General features: G+C 38.5%; 1 protein-coding gene across 1 annotated transcript; it reads left to right on the top strand.

Moving 5' to 3' along the window:
• Nucleotides 1-503: 503 nt before the first annotated feature.
• LOC136223668 (AP2-like ethylene-responsive transcription factor AIL1) lies at nt 504-4,263 on the top strand. Its single transcript, XM_066011781.1, has 9 exons — nt 504-859; nt 975-1,545; nt 1,623-1,705; nt 1,865-1,873; nt 2,011-2,099; nt 2,685-2,758; nt 2,859-2,909; nt 3,121-3,197; nt 3,520-4,263. Exons 1-9 carry the CDS (start codon nt 634-636, stop codon nt 4,023-4,025), a joined length of 1,686 nt encoding a protein of 561 aa, XP_065867853.1. The 5' UTR covers nt 504-633; the 3' UTR covers nt 4,026-4,263.
• Nucleotides 4,264-25,441: the final 21,178 nt, after the last annotated feature.

The raw sequence follows: 25,441 nt of genomic DNA on the forward strand, positions 1-25,441 counted from the left end.
ACTAAATTCAACCAAATCATAACTAACCCATACATGCAAATATAGTGGTGGTCGGGCGGAGGAAAAAGGTCTGAAGCGGTGGTGTCGGCACAGCGATTAGGTAAAGCTAGGGGAAGTGAAAACAGAGAAAGGACACACGTGTCTTTTAGGGCTAAACCAAAATTAATTAATTTATTATTTATAATAATTTTTTTTAACAGATGTTTTAAAATTAGTGGCTGAGGCATACCATATCAGTATTTGATGTGGTATGCGGGGCGTAACATAAAATTTCTCCTCTTTATGATATTACATTTACTATTAGACTTTTGAATTACAATGATAATATAGATATAAAATGATGATGGAGTGATGGCGACCCGCCCTGGCAAGTGAGAGAAAAAGGAAATGAAAGGGGGGAAGGAAGGGCACAGAAGCCAAAGCATAAATTGGCAAAACAGATAGAGATATGCAGAGAGACTGAGAATATAAGACGAAACATGGAGCTTTTGATTCAAATTTTTTGAAGTTTGAGCTTTCAAATAAAGACAAACACAGATATATACATTGCACCATACATCCATACACATACACACAGTTCTTCAGAGAAAGAGAGACTTTTATTTTATTACTTTCATCCATATCAACAACACTATGATGAGCAATTGGCTAGGATTTTCCTCAACTCCACACCTCACAAACACTAACATTGATGAAGATGATGAACAAGATAGAGAAGAAGAAGAAAGTGGAGGAGCCTTTACTTCTTCTCATAATCATAATCATAATCACAATCATATTTCTGTTATGCCTTTACGCTCTGATGGCTCTCTTTGTGTCCTTGATCCCTTCAGACGCTCCTCTAATGCTGTTTCCCAAGGTACGTATACACTCTATTATGATTGAAAGTGTCTGAAAGTGATTGAAAGTGGCTGAAAATGATTGAAAATGGTTGAAATTGTTTGAGAATTGTTGAAAGTGTTGTGATTTTGTAGATTGGAGATATGAAAACACAAGTGCAAGTGAAGAAGGTCCAAAGCTAGAGGATTTCTTAGGCTGTTGTTACTCAAACTCTCCTCCTCCTCCTCCTCCATCTGAAGAGACCAAAGTTTTCTGTGATCAAACACAAAACAACATTAACAGAATCAATGTCAATGTTCCTCCAAGCTTCAATACAGACATTGACACTAACCCATCTTCACTAATCCAATCTTATCATCATCATCATCCACAAACCCTAATCCCAAATGATCACAATCTCCAACATTATCATGTCCCTTTTGAAACAGCAACTTCTGTTTCTGGATTCAAATCTTGGTTAAGACAGACACCCTTTTCATCTGATAATAAATCATCAAATGAAGCTAACAATTGCAGTACATTTCAGCCATTATCACTCACAATGAGCCCTACTCCACACAATGGATTAGTTTCAGTTTCTTCGTTACAAGTAGTTGATCATACCCGTAAGAGATCCGTCGGTAAATCTCTTACGAGAGAACCAATTCCTCGTAAATCTATCGATACTTTCGGACAAAGAACTTCGCAGTACCGAGGCGTCACAAGGTAGTACTAATTAGTTACATTTTATCATAAACATATACTATACTCCCGGAGTAATACACTTGTATCCGTTTATTTAGGCATAGATGGACAGGAAGATATGAGGCACATTTATGGGACAATAGCTGTAGGAAAGAAGGACAAACAAGAAAAGGAAGGCAAGGTAGGGGAAATAGTCAATTTTATTTATTTGGTATCTCAAAGTTTGTATCTTTATTTGAGAAAAGAATATACTATATACTATACTATACTTAACGGTTGTTTTGTTTTTAATTTTTGATGCACTTTTTGGTGGACATGATCTTGAATCTACCTTGAGCAGTTTACCTTGGTAGGTGAAACTAAACTACACATATCTGGCTTGTTTTTATGTCATTTATTATTTAATACAAGAACATTGGAGGGTGTGCATGTTCTTTCTCATTCATTCTTTTTGTTTAATGTTTCTTTTTTTCCTTGTAAAATCAGGTGGCTATGATAAAGAAGAGAAAGCAGCAAGGGCTTATGATTTAGCTGCATTGAAGTATTGGGGACCAACCACTCACATAAATTTCCCTGTAAGTTCGTTAAATCACCTTGATTTTTCTTTGCCTAAATACATTTGGGTCCTTTCTATTTGTACAAATTTCCCAATTTCACCCCTGATATCATAAATACCCCTTAAATTTACTTAAAATGACATGTGATTCAATAAACTTGCTTAAACATGACATGCTAGGTTCCTAGAATGGTTTAAATAATCTACTAGGTTGCTTAAAATGACCTATGATACACTTTTAACTTATCCAAATCCCTCGTTTTTTAGTCACGTGAATTTAGAGGGATGATGAGACATTAAACAAGTTGAGAAACTAAATAGACATCTCTAAAATTCACCCTTGAACTTTTAAAGGGCGTCATCATTAGGTTTCAAACTTGTTTAAAGTGATAGAAAGTGATAGGTTTGATTAAGTTGAATCGTTTATTTAATAAATCACTTTAAGTAGGTTCAAGTTATCGTTATCTCATTCTAAACAAGTTTAAATTGTCAACGAATCACTCTAGGTAAGTTTAAAATACTAACGAGAACTCTCCAAAATTTTGGGACCATTGATTTTCAATAAAATTTAATGGGTATTTTCTGACATAAATTTCATTAATAGTTGAGTACATATCACAAGGAGCTAGAAGAAATGAAGAACATGACAAGGCAAGAATTTGTAGCCAATTTGAGAAGGTACATAGACATGTTTTACTTTGGAATCTTAAATTTGAAAAAGAAATAACAGATATGGGGAAAGAAAGAAAGATTGATAGCTTTGTTAAAACTTTGGCAGAAAAAGCAGTGGGTTTTCAAGAGGAGCTTCGGTTTACAGAGGAGTCACAAGGTACTATACTGATGATGCCAGAAAGTGACTTCAATAATCATAATAAACTTGTTTCATTTTCATTATTTACTTACTGTGTCTTTTTGCAGCCTTTTTCTGTTCTTAGCCAAACATTATCATCCATTAACACAAATTCAAACATCATATCTATCTATCTAGCTAGCTTCTTCCTTTCCTTTTCTTTGCTAATTTATTATTTTGATGGCTACAGGCATCATCAACATGGAAGATGGCAAGCTAGAATAGGCAGAGTTGCTGGAAACAAGGACTTGTACCTTGGAACATTTAGTAAGCCAGCTTCACTTTCATCCAATTTCAAATTGTTTCATTTTTTTAGACACTCTTAATTGCTTCCTGCATTTATAATTACAGACCCCCACAAAAGGACAATGCAATCTTTCCATAGATTTTTGTGGTCCTCATCACTAGTACTATTCGCTCATTACCAATATTGATAGATTGCCTACATATAAATTGTACTAATTCTAGTGTTTTTGAAAGCCATTAGTATCATCAACCCCTAAAAAAAGAAGATAGGACATATTTATAAACAGTCTCGTAGTTTAAAAGTTAGTAAACAGGTATCTCGTGTTTATTTTGATGTATATAGGCACACAAGAAGAGGCAGCTGAGGCATATGACATTGCAGCCATCAAATTTAGGGGTACAAGTGCGGTTACAAATTTTGATATAAGTAGATATGATGTGAAAAGAATATGCTCAAGCTCTACTCTTATTGCAAGTGACCTTGCTAAACGTCCATCAAAAGAGTTAGCTCCAAATATGACAACCAATATTGATGATGAAAACTCTTGTGCATCTTCCACATCTCCTCAACCACTCGTGGCCGCGACAACCGGAGAAGCGGCCTCCGATGAGTTCACCAATATCGTTTGGACTAGTACGACATCAAACACGGATGAACACAACATTGCTAACAATAGCAAGATAGCATGTAATGATCTAGGGAGTCCGAAATGTTCGGTCGGGGAATTCGGAGATTACGGTCCGGGTTATTCATTAAAATGTGAAGATGGTAATAGTGGAAGTAACAATAGGATTAGTAGTTTGGGTTTGGTTCATCAAGCTCCTATGTTTGCTTTGTGGAATGACTAGTAGTTTAGGGGTTTAATTAGTAATATGGGGTTAAGGTAATGGATTAAATTGGGAATACTTAATAGGAAAATGGTGAATTAAAGAAAAAGTTAGATAGAGGTACGGTGTGTAGGAAATTAAGGTGACAGAATTTGAAATTCTTGAAACATTTATGTGTTATTATTGACTCAATTGTTGGGTCAATGATAATTACTTTTTGTATCATTTAAGGAGGATTTTGTAATTCAACCTTTGGATTAATTAATTTTAAGTTTGTGTTATTTATTCAATACTTTTTCGTACTCTTTGCCTTTTTCAAACAAAATGTTGAATGTTGATCCAACTATTATGCACCTAAGGGTAGATTATAATCATTTTATTTTGTTTGAATAAGAGGTTAATCATAAAATGATGATTTTAATAATATAGTTAATTATCAACTAATATAGTCTAAATTAACTCTCCATAGATAGAGATGGAGTGTACAGGTGCAAAACCACTCTTGTAAAGGGTGGTTCCCGACAGTTGGAAAATGACGAACACTCCTTCTTTAAGAGTTTCATTTTATGAGTTTTATTATCCAAATCTAAATGTACCATTATTAGTTTTATTATCGTGGATCTAAAATTACTTCATATGTACTATTATTTGTATTTATAATTATTCTAAGTGTCCATTTGTTTCAATTTTTCGGAATTATTTTTTGTCTTTTAAGTCTAAACGGGAGACAAAAAGTGTTTGATAAAAATTTGAAACAGCTGTTTTTTAGAAAAAAAATCAAACAAGAAACAGGAGCAGTTGAAACAAATAGACCCTTAAATACGAAATTCGAAAGATAAAATTTTATCATTTCTTAGATTCCACCTATAGAAATATATCTATACTTTATCAAAAATATTAACTAATAATATTTAAACTCGAAATCATTTCTTAGATTTGCTTCGAAGCTGTTTATTTCTAACACGATAATACGGTTTTTAATAGTGACAATCTGTTTGTAACGGTGGAGGCAGCCCAATGCTGGGGGAGAGGAGGGGGAGATTTGAATGAATTGATTGGTTGATGGATCTGAAAATAATATGGTTGGACTATGGAGAATCCAAGCCCTAGGATATAATAAGTCAAAGAAGTTTGACTATGGAGAATCCAAGCCCTAGTAGGATAGGAAATGAAAGGAAAGGAAAGAGGGTGTGTAAGTCTTAAATTGCGTGCCCTTTATTTAGCTTTATGTACATCTCTTCTCTTGCAGTCATTTTATGGCTCTTTTTCAGTGCCTGCCTTTCCCTACTCTTCTTTTTCCCCGCGTAGCTTTCACTCGCTTCATCCATACCATATTATTCTTTTCTTTCTATGAACCACATTTTTGGGTTATTTCATCCTACGATTAGAGATGCCAACGGAGTCTTGTATCTGAGGAACTATTTAAGCTTAGATGGTTAAAACTCGACTTCAGATAATTCGGCTCAAAAATATTAACAAGTTAAAATTGAATTTTCTTAAATTCCGTTTAAAATCTAAGCAGACAGGCTCGATTTTTTAATATATATATATATATATTTTTTATTATTTTTTAATTCAAAATAAAGTATAACTATCAGTAAAAAAAATAATAATGCTCACCTGAGATGAATCCTGAATGATTAAATGGATTTGGTCATTTCCTTCCTTTATAGGGTTTTCTGATATTGACTGGTTCTCTGAAGGCGTTAATGGAAATTTGTTGGCCAGTATGGAGCACGGGGCTATTCTCTTCGCTATTATTTGTCACCAAATGTGGAAATAGAGGAATGAAGAGTTATTTGCTGAGAAGACTGTCTTTATTCCTGACCTCCGGTTTTACTTCTCGAAAAAACTCTCTGTTATTACAAAGAGTTTTGAAGGAGAGCCCCTGGTTCACCCCTCCCCGGTTAAAGAGGTCCAGTTAGTTGGTTGGAGGAAGCCCAGGGAAGGGGTTGTCAAGTTGAATACGGATGGCTCCTGCCTTAGTAATGGTAGAATTGCTGCTGGTGGAGTTCTTCGGGATGCTGGTGGCGCCTGGCTGGCTGGGTTTATCCATAACTTAGGTACGGGCTCCTCCTTTACTGCAGAGCTCTGGGGGATCTTGTCTGGCATTAAACTCGCCATTCGCATGGGTGTTAAAAGACTTTCGGTGGAGTCTGACAATTTGGAGGCTATCAACAGGATTTCGGATAGACAGGTTGTTTGCCTTAAGAGTCAGAATCTCATTAAAGCCATCTTGAGGCTTCGTCCTGCCTTCGATTCTCTTACCTTCTCCCATATTTATAGGGAGCAAAACCGCTTGGCGGATCGCTTGGCAGCTGCTGGGTATGGGGGGATGTTAGGTGTTTCTACCCTTTCCGTTCCTCCTTCTTTTCTGTTACATTCTCTTCTTGAGGATAGGATTGGGGTCAGTCTTCCTAGACTGATCCCGGGTTAGGTTTTTGTTTGTTTGTTTTTTTCTTCCTTCTTACCAAAAAAAAAAAAATGGATTTGGTCATTTACCATTAGATTCAAGCTTACTAGAATCATGTGGTGGAAATTCAAAGCATCCTAAAACTTAAATTTAATAAGTCTGGATCTAACGGTGAATGACCAAATTGATTTGATCATTCAGATGAGCACTACTGCAGTAAAAAATGAGTAAATAGTTCTAGAATTTAACTTTCAAGTAGACCTGTTCAAAAGCCCACTAGCCCGCCCAGCCCGTCCAAGCCCGCTCTTCAAAAACTGGGCTTGGACGTATATGTTTCGTAATAGATCCGACCCGGTCCAAGCCCGCTTAGGCCCGCATATAGAGTATGTTGGGCTTGGGATTTGTCTCAAAACCCAGACCCAACCCAGCCCGACCCGAAATTTTAATTTAATAACTTTTATATTTTAATAAACTTTATATTCCAAAAATAAAAATTTTAAATTTCTTCAACGTAAAAATTTTCAAACCATATATTTTTTAGAATTGGTGAATATGTACATATTTTTGTTACTATTTTATTTATTACTATCAAAAAAGTATTTTTTATTATTTAAGATTGCGTTAATTGATTTTTATTGAAATACCTCTAAAATTTAGTTTATTGTATTTTATTATTTATATTTGTAGTATAATTTTTTAGTTTAATTTTAATTTTTAAAAAATACAAAGATATTAGTTGGGCCGGGGCGGGTCCCGACATGTAAATATAGTGCGGGCTTGGTTGGGCTCGGACAAAGTAATTATGTGACAAGTCCGGTTAGGCCCGGTCCAACCCAGCCCATGAACAGGTGTACTCTCAAGTAATTACTAACTCATAAGACTCCTAAGAAAACACTTAATAACTACTTCGGGTCTAATAGCGGTGTCAGCCCCTATACCTAGAAATTAATAGCAAACATAGATTTTGCCTTATTTTGGGGCTTTTAATAAAAACTATTCCTCATTAAGAGCTCGGTTAAAATTTTTGTCTACTGTGGAGCTTGTTTGACCGGGTTCAAACCCAAAAGATTAGCTTCCGGATTCAAATTGCAAAGAAACCAGAAGCTAGTCTTCCGGTTTCTCTATTTTTCTTTTTATTTAGGGTAAATTTCAAATAAAACCCATGTGGTTTTACTAATTTTCAGATAAAGGACTGTGGTTTACTTTTTGTCAAAACGAGAATTGAGGTTTTGCACTTTTAATAAAACAATGACCTTTTTAATTAATGCTATTAAAACCATCTTTAACGGCCTGAAAATGAAAATTTTAAAGAATTAAAGCTGTTCATTATCATATTTGCTATGAAACTACATTTTCGATTTTCGAAAATCATATTTTTGGGAACGTTCTCTCTCTAAACATCAACTTTCTCTCTCTTCACCAATCATCATCTAAATAATCTCAAAATAAAAAAGTTGAAGAATTAAAGTTGCTTAAAATATTAATAGTCTTAAAATATGTCATTTTTGAAGTCATCAATGGTGATTTTAATAGTATCAATCGAAAAAGTCCTTATTTTGCTAAAGTTGAAAACCTCAATCCTCGTTTTGACAAAAAGTAAATCACCGTCCTTTATATGAAAATTAGTGAAACCACAAGGATTTTATTTGAAATTTACCCTTTTATTTGAAAATTAGTTATGCAGGTCCTGATCGTCGGCAATGGACTGTCGTGATGAAGGGCCCTCCAAACACCCCTTATGAAGGAGGTGTATTCATAGTCCATATGGACTTCTCTATCGATTTTCCCTCCACACCTCTAGTTGTAAGAACATGAACTTATTAACAGATAATAAGCAGTTCATATATATGCATATACACTCATGACATTACTATTATTCGCAGCTCATATTTAGGACCAAAATTTATCATCCTAATATCAGTCCTTTGGGGCATATATCTATGCCCCAACTACTTGATCGCCCTTCCCATCATATTGCCATGGTAAGATGATGCTATAAATCTATGCAGTTGTCTATGTTTGGGGTCTAATTTATCTATTCATATGTTTGGGGTCTAATTTATATGTGCATTTTCTAGCTGTTGTGGCATATTTATGGAATGCTGATAGAGCCCTTCATTGAGGGGTCATTTCCTGGCCGAGAGCGAATTGTTGAGCTATACATCAGCAACAGGACAGGTTATATAGCAACTGCCAAGAGATGGACTGAAGAGCATGCAGGGGAATGATGATGTGCGAATAGCAAGCAAGGGGGCATGATGATGTGACGTGTGAATAGCGTACAAAGGGGCGTAGCGAGGAGATTTAGATGCTAAACAAACACTGAGCTGAATGGTGTGGACTACTAGATGGGCATAGAGCCAATCTTGAAGAACAGAATGATTACTGATTACAAATCTACTTGATAATCAATCTGATCTTCAATGTTGGCTCCATGCCCCTCTAGTATTCCACTCCATCCAGCTCCAGTGTTTGTTTAGCATCCAAATCTCCTTTGTTGCTATTCGCGCATCACGCTCCCTTTGTACGCTATTCGTACGTCACATCATCATGCCCCCCTTGCACATTTTTTGTAATACAAAGTAGACAACTTATTCAAGTAGACATATGTATATTCAAGTGACACAGAACATGCTATATAACAAGTAGACAACTTATTCGTGTATACATGTCTATTCCTAAATTGATATAAAACTTGTGCTGATAGCATCATAAATCCATCAATATACTTCACTGACATAGGACATGATATATGTATATTCAAGTGACACAGATAGCAATAGGTTCATACACATACTCATAGTCAGTTCTAGCTCCCTAAACAAAACATCAACCACAAGCTTCATATATGCAAGCTTCATAGAAATACACATACACACATACTCAGGTCGGACTATTGTATACAAATGAATTCAGTACATGGCAATTCGTATACACACAACTATATGTTGTAAGCATGAACATTATTTCACTCAATGAACATTATCTCTTCCATCAGCCGTCCCATATACTTCATTATTTCACTCAATGAACATTTATAGCATAAGAGTATGGCCAATCACAGTATACATAAGGGACACAAAACATGCTACATGATACTTGAAAGCTCATTTACTATGTATCTACCACTTGGATTGTACAGTTCATGATGAAGTGAGCATGGTGATGAAGTGTATGATACTGTCACCACAAGCTTAGTCATAAACTTGTGTTGTTAGAATCATATAACTTCATCACCATGTTAAGTACTTTTCCATAAGCATACCAAGCCAAGTGACACTATACATAGTGATGGAGATTTAGTTGACCATATAACTATGCTTCACTTGGTGACTATGCTTCATACATGTAAGCTTCATAGCAATACATATAAACAACCATTGTTTATCACCTACTCATGTTTGACTATTGTATACAAACGAATTCAGTACATGGCAATTACTATACACAACCCATATGTTGTAGGCATGAACATTATTTCACTCAATGAACATTCATAGCATAAGAGTATGACCATATGACTATGCTTCACTGTACTCAAGTGACACAAAACATGTTGTATATGTATATTCAAGTGACACAGATAGCAATAGTTGATTATATCACCATACTTCACTGATTAAGTTATATACAAGTAGCACTAAGCATGTTCATACACATACTCATAGTCAGTTCTATAGCTCCCTAAACAGAACATCAACCATAAGCTTCATAGCAATACACATAAACAACACCATGTTGAATGCTTTTCTAAGCATACCAAGCCAAGTGACAAGATACATAGTATGACTATTTAGTTGACTATATGACTATGCCAAGAACAATACTCAAGTGGCACAAAATATGCTGTATATGTATATTCAAGTGACACAGATAGCAACAGTTGATTATATCACCATACTTTACTGATTAAGTTATATACAAGTAGCACTAAGCATGTTCATACACATACTCAGAGTCAGTTCTATAGCTCCCTAAACAGAACATCAACCATAAGCTCCATAGCAATACACATAAACAAAACCATGTTGAATGCTTTTCCATAAGCATACTGATAGCGCGTCGTCTAGGTGCGTGTAATATTACGGATGTAGTGTGATATGAGTGAGCTACGGGACTATGGATTTGATCTTTATAAATGCTCTAAATTCACTAGACGTCATGACTACTTAGGGGCAAGTGTACCCCGTCGTATCAAGTAATAATCCGGTTAAGACCGGGTATCGAATCCACGGGATTTATAATTACAAGTATTAGACTACTCGGTTTCGTATGTTATTTAAGCAGTGATTACTTTGGGGTAAAGTAAGACACAACTACACACTATTCCTAACTATTGGCGACACTGATTTGTGTAGCTAAAACTCTATGAAGTGGGGCGTGAATGATAAGTTATAACCACGATGAATAATGACTCTAAATGTATACGGATAATGGTTTATTCTTGCAAAGACGACCAAGTGTAGAAAGACCGACCCGTGAAGTACTTAGACTAGGTGATTCCTAGTCAAGGCGTGTCTAATGCGGGGGAACTAGAAATTAGGGCCCGTAAGTTCCGTGGCTTGTCAATTCCTACGGTTTCCGGTTTGTCACTTCCGGTAGGGCAACACCTATATAATTCCCTAAAGATAGCCCGGATGGCGGCGGTAATCGCGTGCTCCTACACAATAGTCAATTATCAAAATCAAAACAAGTAATAAACATTAACGCGTAAAGGGAAATAGAGATTATGAATCGTAAATTATAAATATGGAAAGTGTATAGATGAAATACAACCAAGCCTAGTACATAGGAAGAGTACAAGCTAATTAGCAAGTAAAAGGGAGAATCCGCCCTTGGAACTAGCTAACCGGACTCAAAGCCGTCTCCTAGGTCGTGGAGGTGGAACTCTCGAGCTTGGTGATGAATGATGGAGCGGAACTTTGATGGAACGCCGGAACAACCGAACAAGCTCTCGAGGGGGAGAGTTTAACTACAAAATCTGAATCTAAATTACAAGGAAAGAAAAGAGTATAGTATAGCTCTCTAGTATGTAATTGGTGTCTAATGAAGTTCAAAAGCTATCTATTTATAGACATCAAGCAAGGGCAAGTTGGTAATTTCATAAAGTACATGCATGGAGCAACATTATTTGGTGCAGAAAACCCATGATACGCCCCGCGTAAGGTGGTTTACGCCCCGCGTAAGTGCCCATTCCGTCAGAAATCTCCTGCATGTGGACCAATTCCGTGTCTGTTTGTCTCAAACACGCCCTGCGTAGCTGGAGTACGCCCCGCGTGTTTGAATCTCTGAAGTTTATTGCTAGAATTGGAGTATGTTACACCATGCGTAAGTGAAGTACGCCCCGCGTAAATGTGTCCCTGATCTTTTCCGTTGGAGAACTGCCTTATACGCCCCGCGTATAGAATGGTACGCCCCGCGTATGGATAGTTGACTCTAGGAGACAATGCAGTCTGACTTTCAGGATTAGGCCAATTATTGCCGACAAGTATCATACGCCCCGCGTAAAATGGCATACGCCCCGCGTATGCTGAGTCAATTCCACATGGTGCCTGCAGATAAGGCAATTATTTCTGGCACCATGTTTCACGCCCCGCGTAGGGGTTTTTACGCCCCGCGTATGAGGTAGGTTTTTGCTCATTTCTTGTACCTGAAATACAACACTTGAGAGCCGAGTTAGCTTGACGTTTTTATTTCCTAAACTAATCAAAAACAAGGAAAATTAACCGAAAGTATGGAGTTTATTATTACTTCGTCATTTTATTCAAAACACTTTATTTTTGTAATTAAACTTATTTATTTTATCCAAAATCATCCCGTAAATCATGCTAAAAGATAGGGGTAAAATACCCCTATCAAACCTCCTCGGACTTTAAAGTTTTACTTGTCCTCAAGTAAAAGAAATCGAAAGACAAGGGATTGAGAAAATTAAGAAACAAACCGAAGGTTGGTTTTGCCAAGTGCGTGATTTCAAAGTTATGGTTTTGTACAAAGGTTTCGGTAAGTACCTACGCTGACAATTGAGTACAAAAACTTGTTCGAAACCTCCATGATCAAGATTTAATAGGCAATATCAACGGGGGTTGATTATCTTTTGAGAATCCGATAGTACTTCACCAAGGGATTTCACTCTTACGCTCAATTTTTGGTGGGTTTGTGTTTTATCGCTCTTCCTTGTACTTACTCGAGATCATGTCGAATTTGCATTTTCATCCGGGTTTTTCCTCCTACATAATGGTTAGGCAACATTAAAAATGAACCCGGAGGGGGTTGTAATGTGGGTGGCTTTTTAGTGGTTAGTTTAAAGAGACTCAAGTTCCAAAATACCGACTTATGATCGCACCGTATTTTGCTTTGGCCTTAGCGAATTTTACAAGATATACTTCAAAATTTGCTCGGGTGGAGCTTGAGAATGCCTTTTTACTTTTATTGTATCCTTTGTTTTGATAGAGGTACAAAAGCGATATTTTGAAGGCTTATGGTGCTCATTTGTTAAGGCCGTGACTTTTTCCAAGTGATTTGGGTGCAAATTGATTTTGTCGGTATTCGAACAAGAGAAAAAAGGGTTAAATGTTAAAAAGGTTATTAACAAAAAGGTTGGTTAAGAGGCTCGAAGGGGTTTCCTAATGTTTAATGAAAACGAGAAAAATAAATTAAGAAAAATTAGCCTAAGTGGGTTCGGTTCATCATCTATTGCCTTTTTACCAAAAATAAGTGTACTTAACCCGGTATTGGATGCAAATTCTATGAGTCAAGTGAAGTCAAGGCTCTCGAAAAATTGTGACAGAATTAGAGTTCTCGTACGAACTCTTTTAGGCTCAAACATTCCTCACAAAGATTCGGGTTTTAAATTGTGTACTATCGAGTTTCCGCTGAATTCTCAACTATCCCGTTTTTATTGCCTTTTCAAAGTTCATTATGGAGATGACAATTGGGTTAAGACTCAATGCCGTAGTTTAGTACTAACCTAAGCTTTGTACAAATTCCCTAATTTCAAAATCAAGACTAAAATTTCCTAATTGAATTATTCCTTTATGTTCCGACACTTTTATTTTTGACGACAAATAACGGAACTTTAATTAATTTTCGAAGGAGGGATAGCGTGTCGGGAAAATTTAAGAGAAACAATAAATTAGTTTAATTATTTTGTTGTTTATTTTATTTTTATTTTTGTTTTTGGTAGTGCAAAACAAACGTTAAGTGCGGGGTTGCACGTCCCTCCGCGTTATTTAAAATGACGCTTATTCCAAGAGCGTCGCAAAAAGAAATGAAAACAAAAACAAAAATAAAAATAAAGTGAAAAAAGAAAGAAAAAGAGGACCCTTAGTGGTCAGGGGTTACGCGGGGCGTGCCCACTGGGGCGCCTCGCGTAACCAATGGAGTTTGCAGTGTTTTTGGGTAGAGACGCAAGTACGCGGGGCGCAGAAAGAGACGCCCCGCGTGTTTGCGCTCTTGAACTAAAGGGATCACGGAAAGGCATTTATACGCGGGGCGTAAAAAGAGTTACGCCCTACGTAAATGATTTCCCCTATAGAATTTGGGATCAGAGACACGAATACGCGAGGCGTGCGTAGGGGGACGCCCCGCGTACTATGTTAATGTGGGATTTAGCTTTCCGTGGCTGGGATGCAAATCAAAGGGAATAAGGAAAAATTGAATAGATATATACAGAGGGTTTGAAAGGGTCAAATCAATGCTACGTTTAGAGTCGGAGTAGCTCGACTTTCCTTGGTGATGTGCAAGCTTAAGATGGTGCGAGGAGTGTGGTTTCGCCTTGTGGTGGAAGGTCGCCGCCACGGTAGATCTTCAGGCGGTGGCCGTTGACTCGTAAGATTGCATTGTCGGGACCTTGGATTTCAATTGCTCCGGAGGGGTGCACGTTGATGACGGTGTATGGTCCCGACCACCGATTTTTCAATTTCCCGGGGAACAACCGGAGGCGGGAATTATAGAGGAGAACTTGATCCCCCTTGGTGAACTCCCGAATTTGGATATGCTTGTCGTGCCACCGCTTGGTACGTTCTTTGTAGAGTTTGGCATTTTCATATGACCCCAAGCGGAGTTCATCAAGAGTATTAAGTTGGAGGAGGCGGTGTTCTCCCGCAGCGCTGCTCATATGTAAGGTGCGGGGGAAGAATATTACCGGCTTTGAAGTTTGCCATATCGGCATACCAAGGTAAAGATGTTACCGCGTAAAGTGCTTCGTCGGGAAAGGTCTCCTTAATTTCAATTGCCTCCGGATGTTCGCCTTGCTCGCCTTGCAAGCGGGAGAGATGATCGGCCACAACATTCTCCACTCCTTTTTTATCTTTGATCTCGATGTCGAATTCTTGTAGGAGTAGGATCCACCGTATCAAGCGTGGTTTGGCGTCCTGCTTAGTCATCAAATACTTGAGAGCTGCGTGGTTAGTGTAAACGATAATTTTGGATAACACAAGATATGACCTAAATTTATCAAAAGCAAAAACAATGGCAATCATCTCCTTTTCCGTGATGGAATAGTTTTGTTGGGGCTCATTGAGCGTTTTGCTTGCATAATAGATAGGGCGGAAAAGTTTATCCACCCGTTGGCCCAAACATGCACCGACAGCCAAATCACTCGCATCACACATCAATTCAAAGGGGAGGCTCCAATCGGGTTTCACCATGATAGGTGCATTAATTAATTTATCCTTAAGTGTGTTAAACGCAAGTAAACATTGGTCGGAAAAATTAAATTCTGCATCCTTTATGAGGAGCTGGGTCAAGGGGGTTGCTATTTTAGAGAAGTCTTTGATGAATCGTCTATAGAACCCCGCATGACCTAAAAAGCTCCGAATTCCTTTTACGTTAATTGGTGGAGGTAGTTTTTCAATTACCTCGATCTTGGCCGGGTCGACCTCGATCCCCTCCCCGGACACTTTGTGTCCCAAAACAATACAATCTTGAACCATAAATTGACACTTTTCCCAACTAAGAGCGAGGTTAGTGTCTTCACAGCATTGGAGGACTTTATCAAGATTGCTCAAACAAATATCAAAGGATGACCCAAAAACAGAAAAATCGTCCATGAAGACTTCCATGAAGTCCTCAATCATTTCGGAGAATATAGCCGTCATGCATCGCTGAAAAGTGGCGGGGGCGTTACAAAGCCCGAACGGCATCCGCCTATATGCAAATGTCCCATACGGACAAGTGAATGTCGTTTTCTCTTGATCCGAAGGATCAACGGGAATTTGCATATAGCCGGATAAGCCATCGAGGGTGCAAAAGAATTTATGACCCGCCATTCTTTCCAACATTTGGTCGATGAACGGCAAGGGGAAATGATCTTTTTCGGGTGGCTTCGTTCAGTTTTCTGTAATCAATGCATACTCGCCACCCGGTTACTTTTCGTGTGGGGATTAACTCCCCTTGATCATTTTTCGTCACCGTTGTGCCTCCCTTTTTGGGGACACATTGGACCGGGCTAACCCATGGACTGTTAGAGATAGGGAAGATTATACCTGCGTCGAGGAGTTTGATTACCTCGACTTTCACTACCTCCTTCATATTGGGGTTAAGCCGTCGTTGCGGCTGCACGGAGGGCTTGACTTTATCCTCCATAAAGATGCGGTGTGTGCAAATGGTGGGGCTTATCCCTTTTATGTCGTGAATGGTCCACCCGAATGCGCCTTTGTGTTTTTGTAACACCGCGATTAATGCTTCCTCCATTTCTGCAGTCAAAAGTGAAGAAATAACAACCGGTAAGAAATTAGGAGGTTGCAAGAATACGTATTTTAAATTAGGAGGCAAGGGTTTAAGTTCCAAAGTTGGAGGCTCCTCGAGAGAGGACTTCGGCTTTGCTATCTCGGTCCAAGCCCTCAAACCGGCCCCTTGCCAACAGACATTGTTCTATTTCGGAGGAGTACTCAAATGACTTGTTCAGTGGCTCCTCATCCAAATGCTCATTATCACCTATTTCCGAAGAGGTTTCCGCAAAAGCCCTACCACAAAATTCTCCAACAAAAAGATCAATAGAGTCTACGGAATTTAAAAAGTTACAATCCGCCAAGGTATTAGATGGAAATTTCATGGAATTGTATACGTTAAATTCTACCTCCTCGTCTTGCAACCGGAGGATGAGCTTACCTTCGTGGACATCAATGAGAGTCCTACCGGTTGCAAGAAATGGTCGTCCTAGGAGGATTGGTACTGAGTCGTCTTCCGCCATATCGAGCACTACGAAATCGGTGGGAAAAATGAACTTGTCCACTTTCACTAAGACATCCTCCACTACTCCTTTTGGCCGGGCAATGGATCTATCGGCCAGCTGGAGTGTCATATTGGTAGGCTTTGGTTCTCCCAAGCCGAGCTTCCTGAATACAGATAAAGGCATTAGATTGATGCTAGCACCTAAATCACATAAAGCTCTTCTAAACTCGACATTTCCAATCGTGCAAGGGATAGAAAAACTACCTAAATCTTTGAGTTTAGGCGGGAGTTTGTTTGTTATAATTGCGGAGCATTCCTCCGTGAGCGCTACTGTTTCATTATAATCCAACTTCCTCTTTTTGGCGAGGATTTCTTTAAGAAACTTCGCATATATGGGCATTTGCTCCAATGCTTCCGCAAGGGGAATGTTAATATGAAGTTTCTTAAAGATTTCCAAAAACTTGCCGTATTGGTGGTCCAATTTTTCCTTTTTAAGTCGTTGTGGAAAAGGGAGCTTTGGTACGTAAGCTCTAATTGGGTCACACACATTTTTATTCTTATCCGAAGAACTTAAGTGTTCTGGATCCGAACCGGGGTTGCTTACCACTTCCGGTTCACTACTTACCTGTGAAGCTTGTGGGGTCGCCTTCGGGACCGGTGGTTCCAAACCCTTACCACTACGGAGAGTTATCGCTTGTGCGGTCTCCCAATCTTTTGGTCTTGGGTTTTGTTCGGCGTTAGTCGGGGGAGACCCATGTTGTCCCCTTTGTTGTTGGCAACTTAATTGGGCCACTTGCTGTCCCAAGTCCCTGTAAAATGCCTCGTTGTTAGCAAGACGGGAAGATATTTCTTTAAGAAGATCAATTACCATTGCGTCTTGCGTACTGCTAGGAGGGTGTGAATTTTTTTCTTCTTGATCAAAATGGAATTAGCCCAATCCGTGTCCCACAAATTTACCATGGGGTTCGGACGGTGGCTTCAACATGTTCCGCCCGTTATCGTAAGATGACATGTGTTGAAGCCTCCTTTCGAAATTGTTATTGTTATGGTGGTGAAAAGCGTGCGTGTTAAGATAAGAGTTATGATGAGAATTATACCTTTGTTGCTCCCCTACATAACTTACGCTTTCGAAGTCACCGGCAAAAGGGCTACCGGCTTGACAATCCTTACCTTGGTGGCCACCACCACAATGAGAGCACATTAAGATTTGTGTTGAGTTTTGGGGGCTCATTTGCGCCATTAAGGCGTCCAGTTTTTTGTTCATTTCGATCATGAAGGTGGTCGGAACCTCGCCTTCTACGGCAAAGGTTTGGTGTTGCGAGGATCCGGAAAGCCGATCTTCTTGCCATTGGACGTTTTTCCTAGCTAATTCATGAATGAGCTCATATGCCTCGCTTGCCGATTTGCGAAACAGATCCCCACCTGCGGCGGAATCAACAGTCGCACGATTAGTCGGTGTTAGACCATGATAAAAAGTACTTACTAAATCATGCTTAGGGATGTCGTGATGGGGACAGTTTCGGAGTAGCTTTCGGAACCTAGCCCAAGCTGAGTGAAGGGCCTCGTATCTAAGTTGCCGAAAGGAAGTGATATCTTTCCGCAATTTAACCGTTTTAGAGGGCGGGAAGTAGTAAGATAGGAATTCCTTTTCGAGTTCCTTCCATGATGTGATCGATCCCACCTCTAATGAGTGCAACCATTCCAACGTTTGTCCTGTCAAGGAAAAAGGAAAAAGTTTTAGTTGGACGGCCTCTACCGGAACATCATTTTGCCGTGAAGTTTCGGCACACATAAGAAATTTATCAAGGTGTTCGTTAGGGTTTTCATGGGGTTCCCCTCCGAATTGACCGAATTGTTGGATTAATTGGATCATGCTAGGCTTAATTTCAAATGTGTCGGCCGGAATGGTGGGGGCAACGATTCCGTGGCGGATTTGAGGACGATGTGGAGCAAGAATTTCCAACATCGAACGCGTGTCGTTGCCTTCACCATTACGGTCGTTATTCATGGGTTGTTCCGGCCCCCGTTGATTGAGCTCGGGCTGGTTGGCTTCATCATGGAGATTTACCATTCTCTTTCTACGTAACCTACAAAGAGTACGTTCAATTTCGAGATCAATAGGTACGAGAGAATCACTCTTAGATCGGGTGTGCATAAAGTAAACAAGTGCAAAAGAATTATCAACAGAAAAGAATAATGTTAGCAAATGTATATATAAACAATTTATACAAAAAAAAAGAATGCTTAAACTAACAATAAAACGTTTTTGTCTAATATTGTACGAAATTATAAATCCCCGACAACGGCGCCAAAAACTTGATAGCGCGTCGTCTAGGTGCGTGTAATATTACGGATGTAGTGTGATATGAGTGAGCTACGGGACTATGGATTTGATCTTTATAAATGCTCTAAATTCACTAGACGTCACGACTACTTAGGGGCAAGTGTACCCCGTTGTATCAAGTAATAATCCGGTTAAGACCGGGTATCGAATCCACGGGATTTATAATTACAAGTATTAGACTACTCGGTTTCGTATGTTATTTAAGCAGTGATTACTTTGGGGTAAAGTAAGACACAACTACACACTATTCCTAACTATTGGCGACACTGATTTGTGTAGCTAAAACTCTATGAAGTGGGGCGTGAATGATAAGTTATAACCACGATGAATAATGACTCTAAATGTATACGGATAATGGTTTATTCTTGCAAAGACGACCAAGTGTAGAAAGACCGACCCGTGAAGTACTTAGACTACGTGATTCCTAGTCAAGGCGTGTCTAATGCGGGGGAACTAGAAATTAGGGCCCGTAAGTTCCGTGGCTTGTCAATTCCTACGGTTTTCGGTTTGTCACTTCCGGTAGGGCAACACCTATATAATTCCCTAAAGATAGCCCGGATGGCGGCGGTAATCGCGTGCTCCTACACAATAGTCAATTATCAAAATCAAAACAAGTAATAAACATTAACGCGTAAAGGGAAATAGAGATTATGAATCGTAAATTATAAATATGGAAAGTGTATAGATGAAATACAACCAAGCCTAGTACATAGGAAGAGTACAAGCTAATTAGCAAGTAAAAGGGAGAATCCGCCCTTGGAACTAGCTAACCGGACTCAAAGCCGTCTCCTAGGTCGTGGAGGTGGAACTCTCGAGCTTGGTGATGAATGATGGAGCGGAACTTTGATGGAACGCCGGAACAACCGAACAAGCTCTCGAGGGGGAGAGTTTAACTACAAAATCTGAATCTAAATTACAAGGAAAGAAAAGAGTATAGTATAGCTCTCTAGTATGTAATTGGTGTCTAATGAAGTTCAAAAGCTATCTATTTATAGACATCAAGCAAGGGCAAGTTGGTAATTTCACAAAGTACAAGCATGGAGCAACATTATTTGGTGCAGAAAACCCATGATACGCCCCGCGTAAGGTGGTTTACGCCCCGCATAAGTGCCCATTCCGTCAGAAATCTCCTGCATATGGACCAATTCCGTGTCTGTTTGTCTCAAACACGCCCTGCGTAGCTGGAGTACGCCCCGCGTGTTTGAATCTCTGAAGTTTATTGCTAGAATTAGAGTATGTTACGCCGTGCGTAAGTGAAGTACGCCCCGCGTAAATGTGTCCCTGATCTTTTTCGTTGGAGAACTGCCTTATACGCCCCGCGTATAGAATGGTACGCCCCGCGTATGGATAGTTGACTCTAGGAGACAATGCAGTCTGACTTTCAGGATTAGGCCAATTATTGCCGACAAGTATTATACGCCCCGCGTAAAATGTCATACGCCCCGCGTATGCTGAGTCAATTCCACATGGTGCCTGCGGATAAGGCAATTATTTCTGGCACCATGTTTCACGCCCCGCGTAGGGGTTTTTACGCCCCGCGTATGAGGTAGGTTTTTGCTCATTTCTTGTACCTGAAATACAACACTTGAGAGCCGAGTTAGCTTGACGTTTTTATTTCCTAAACTAATCAAAAACAAGGAAAATTAACCGAAAGTACGGAGTTTATTATTACTTCGTCATTTTATTCAAAACACTTTATTTTTGTAATTAAACTTATTTATTTTATCCAAAATCATCCCGTAAATCATGCTAAAAGATAGGGGTAAAATACCCCTATCATATACCAAGCCAAATGACACGATACATAGTGATGGAGATTTAGATGACCATATGACTATGCTTCACTATACTTAAGTTATATACAAGTAGCACTAAGCAAGTTCATAAACTTACTCATAGTCAGTTCTAGCTCCCTAAACAGAACATCAACCATAAGCTTCATAGCAATACACATACACAACCATTGTTTATCACATACTCATGTTTGAATATTGTATATACAAACGAATTCGGTACATGGCAATTCTTATACACAACCCTTTATCACATACTCATGTCTGACTAAGGCATACAACCACATCATACATGCAACCAACATAACAATATATGTACTCAAGAAGTTAAAGAAATCTTCTCATATATTGTAGGCATGAAACCATCTCTTCCATCAGCCGTCCCATATACTTCAGCACTCTTACGTACTATCCATGCAAATAAAAAGAGCAATATTTACCTATGTCAGCATCACGAAGTATTGCCCTAGGTTAAAAAAGATAAAGACCATAAATCTAACCTTTTCAACGATATAATAGATATCGTTTCCAGCTGCTGAAATCAACATACACAAGAATAAATCGGATGAGGAAAAGGAATTGTAAGGAACAATGAAACTCTAATACATCCAGGAACGAAGTAAATATGGCTTAATATCACCTTGTTTCGACCGAATGAGAAAGCAACCAGCCGAAGATAGCCAATGAGAGGGGTGGCAGAGATGAAGACGAGCTGTGTGAAACCTAGTTAAGGATTTGGAATGAGAGAGGAGTTTATATATGAGCTGAAATTTCAGTCAAACAAATTGAGCCCGATAAGTTTTCATTGGCCGCGTAAGTGAAAATTTATTGCCGCTTTTTTTTGTTTTCCGCAAACAATGATAGTTATTTATAACTACTGCCATCTAATGATTAAGTAAATTTTGACTTAAACGTGCGCTTTTTATAGATGACAGACTTGTGTCATCGGAAGGCCACATTTGAATTGAGTTGATTTAAACTTACGCTTTCAGATGACAGAATTTTAATATACTATCACGAAAAATAATCAGACGAAACGAAAACAAATCTTTGTCATGTATCTTGTGTCATGTGAAATGGAAAATGGCGCAGTGTATTGAGCTTTTCGTTTATGCTTATGCTTATTGTGTTTAAATCATTCAAAAATCCAAAAAGCAACTTGGTTCATATTGCGAGTCTAATTCAAGTGTCTTTAATCGGAAACTGTAGATATTGACAGCATCACAGTAACAGACCCAAATGCCTGAACCTTGGAGCTAGTTAAATCCTGTAACAAAGGAATTGCATGCCTTGGATAGATAAGTTGGTTTATTCAGTTTATGTTTATGCAACTCTGATTAAGTTCTTAATTATAACTGTCTATTAGTTGATTACTTATATTATCGTAACACTCCATTCCAATCTAGGAGTTTATGAATTTTCTTTGGATCAACCTAAGAGTAGAATAACTTAGAAACAAACCCAAACTCAATTTACTATTGCCTAGATAACAATAAAACCTAGTAGTATGATACTTGCGGTATAAATCCTATGGATTCGATACATGGATTTTCCAGATTATTACTTGATAACGACGAGGTACACTTATCCCTTAGTGAGTCTTTGAGCGTTAGCTCGATGCGCATCAACTTCCGAACACACACCGTTCAAAACTCGACAACACACAACTCCAACCTTCCAATCGAAAACTCGTGTCTTATATCGGTAAAGTATCACTTTCCTTTCATGCTACTGACATCTGATGAAGGTAAGCATTTTCAAAAATTAAGTGGCAAACCCATCTCTCTACCAAGGTATTTTGGTTTTTCTCTCTCAGAAAAGATTGGGCTTTATACCAAAGTGCAAGACATGGATGTAAGGACCGGGTGGGTTTTTTATAGACTTAGAGTCAGACACATACCCTGTGCTAGTCCTAGAATTCTATACAACATTTGAATTGAATGTTCATCAAGGGGTGAGTTCTATAGAATTTTGGATTTTTCAAACCCTCAGACAATAACTTAAGGGGACTTGTCTACTGATGACTGGTGATGAATTCTTGATCAGCGCTCTTCCCTGTGGGGCGCCGTTGGGATCGGCCGGGGGAAGCTCCGATGCTAAAGTCAGTAAAGTATAGAAGAACAAACTATAAGCACGAAGTAGGGTTAAGGAGAGCGTGTGTGTACCTCAATAGCTTGAGATGCAAGCTATTTATACTCATATAGTTGTAACTCCGGATAACTAGAAAGTCTCCATTAATACCTCATTAATGGCGGTTACTCATCTTATTCAAGTATGACCGTTAGCTCATTAATGGGTTATTAGTTGCCTTTATGGGGAATCGGCTCTGCCGTTCAGGGGGCGTATCGAGGCGAGATGGCGGGTCTCCCAAGTGTTTGACTATTGATGGCGTATTGAGGAATCTATGTGATCCGCCATCCATGTGGCTTACTTGATACGCCATAGCTTTTCCGATCATCTTTATACGCGGTCGTTTGGTTAATTATCCTTTTGGTCCCGTAAATAATATCTGGATGTTATCATCTACCTTCTTTGAACTTTTAAAAAATGGGCTGAAGGAGTGTCTGATAAAGCTGTCTGGTTTGAGATGTCAACCAGTATGGAAATGGGTCGAGTTCAATGCTTAACCGATATGTTAAGGACCTCGTTCTCCGTTTAATGCATAACTTCATTTGTTGCAATATCACTGGTAACGGTGATAAAGTAGTTGATGATGAACTGTGATTGATGTGGTGCTTAAGGAAAGGACAATCTCATAACCCACCTTTAGTTATTTCGCACAATGTACGAGGCAATTAAGAAGAATAGGTCCAATTTGGGCTTTGCTCACTTTGTGACCTGCTTTGCCTAACACTTTAATTTCACAACTCAACTTGAGCGTCTTGCTAGAAATGAACCTATTACCAGGGATTTTCTAATTTTGCATAAAGAAAACATCATTAGCAAGTGGATCATATACACCAAACATGGTGACCTCATAGAGGTAAACAAACAAAGAACAGGGGAAAGGGGAGAACCGTTTAATGCTCCTAACTCATCTTTTTCATCAAGTATGGACACCCTCATGGCACTTCTAACGAGGTTGGAGTCTTCCAATGTACGAATCAAGGCATCAAATGGTCGGATAGAGGAGCAAAATGCACGGATCTAATTGGGCATCACCCAGTCCATGTCCCTCCACCAATAAAATATTTAAGGTATAACAAGTCTCACTCACGACTTGCAAGGTATAATGGTGGAGGTGTTAGAACAACGTCAACGAGTAGATATGTTTAACAACTACTCTCTCCAATAATATGGATGAGATTGGCATGATTGAGGGAGTACATTTTATCCTTCTCATTTTCAATTTATTTCTCTTTACTTTCATGCCTTATAGGAGTAACTGCATGCTTAAAGTGTGAGGAGGGAACATAACAGATAGAGGCTATATTTAAATTCCTATAATTTAAATTCTATTTTTTCCTATTTTCTAGTGTTTGTTTTCATTTTCTAGTCTAAGTGTCGAGCCGTGATAACAAATATTGTCATGCTTCTAAATTTTTGTTTTGACCTAAGAGCTGTCAATAGATTAAAATGACTTTAGATTGATTCTCCAAGTATGTTTAAACGTTAATAGGGCAAAGTTTCACCTTGGCAGTCACCCATTCTAGCAACTGCTTACCGAATAAAGGTTTGAAAACTTAGAAACTTTAAATAGGGATAATTGTCTTTGAGAAGTATAGTCGTATGCATTATCGATATTGATCAATTTTTTTATTGAAAACCAATCGTTGAACATAAAGCCATATCTTGTAAGGATTTGAACCATTCACAAGAGGATTTCAACATAAAGATATATGCTCAACTTGTTCTTTTCTACTTGCATTGTAATATCAAATATAGCTCATTCCACGTTAGAATCAAAACCACAACCATCTAATTAGAATTTGAAATGGTAGGATGCAGCTAGATTTAAAGCCCTCTCTCATACTTAACTATATTTTCTTGATTTGGCCAAAAACCTTTTTTCATCGCGGTAGTAATTTGAAACCAATCATCCACCTGTTTCTTTCATCTAAACCACAAACCAAGCCATAAGTCTTCATAAATACCCTTGACACCCATGGAGTTCTTTATCTTGTGTGCATAAATTAGCTTTAACTATACACCAAATTAATCCGTCAAAGACAACAAAATTATTGATCTGCTGCTACAACTCGACGAGTACACCTCCACAACTCATCGAGTAGCCGACCTTTTTTTTTATCAGAAATCTCTCTTTTTATCACATAATTCACCGAGTTTCTCTCTATAGCTCGACGAGCAAGAGCTCAAAACTCAGAAATTCAGGCAAAACGCTAAAAACATAAATAATAAGCCAAACAAAAATTAAAAAAAGGCTTATGCATAAAAAGAAAGCAACCACATTTTTGAAATAAAAGAGGGAAAATCCATTATCCATTCATTATTCATCTTTCGTACTCATTCTCAAATCAAAACACATGAATTTGCTCTAAATTGTGCACAAGATCATAGTAGTTCCATATTTCACCTTATTATTCCCTCATCCATACCTTATCTAAACCCTCATTACAACCCGTGTAAAAGACCTTGTAGATCATGTCTATAATTAGATTAGCAAGTGGTAGAGATTAAGGAATTGAGAAATCAAACGTCATATATTGATGCTTGTAATGAAATCAATTTTTTTGAAAACACTCTAACTTTGAGT

Source organism: Euphorbia lathyris, chromosome 3 (genome assembly GCF_963576675.1).
Source record: "Euphorbia lathyris chromosome 3, ddEupLath1.1, whole genome shotgun sequence".
NCBI classification, from domain to species: Eukaryota; Viridiplantae; Streptophyta; class Magnoliopsida; order Malpighiales; family Euphorbiaceae; genus Euphorbia; species Euphorbia lathyris.

Bases quoted from the DNA above. Each gene is read 5' to 3' on its own strand.
- LOC136223668 (XM_066011781.1), top strand. From the start codon at position 634: ATGATGAGCAATTGGCTAGGATTTTCCTCAACTCCACACCTCACAAAC. The intron at 1,546-1,622 runs GTAGTACTAATT...CCGTTTATTTAG, and splicing joins CAGTACCGAGGCGTCACAAG to GCATAGATGGACAGGAAGAT. The intron at 2,100-2,684 runs GTAAGTTCGTTA...TTTCATTAATAG, and splicing joins CCACTCACATAAATTTCCCT to TTGAGTACATATCACAAGGA.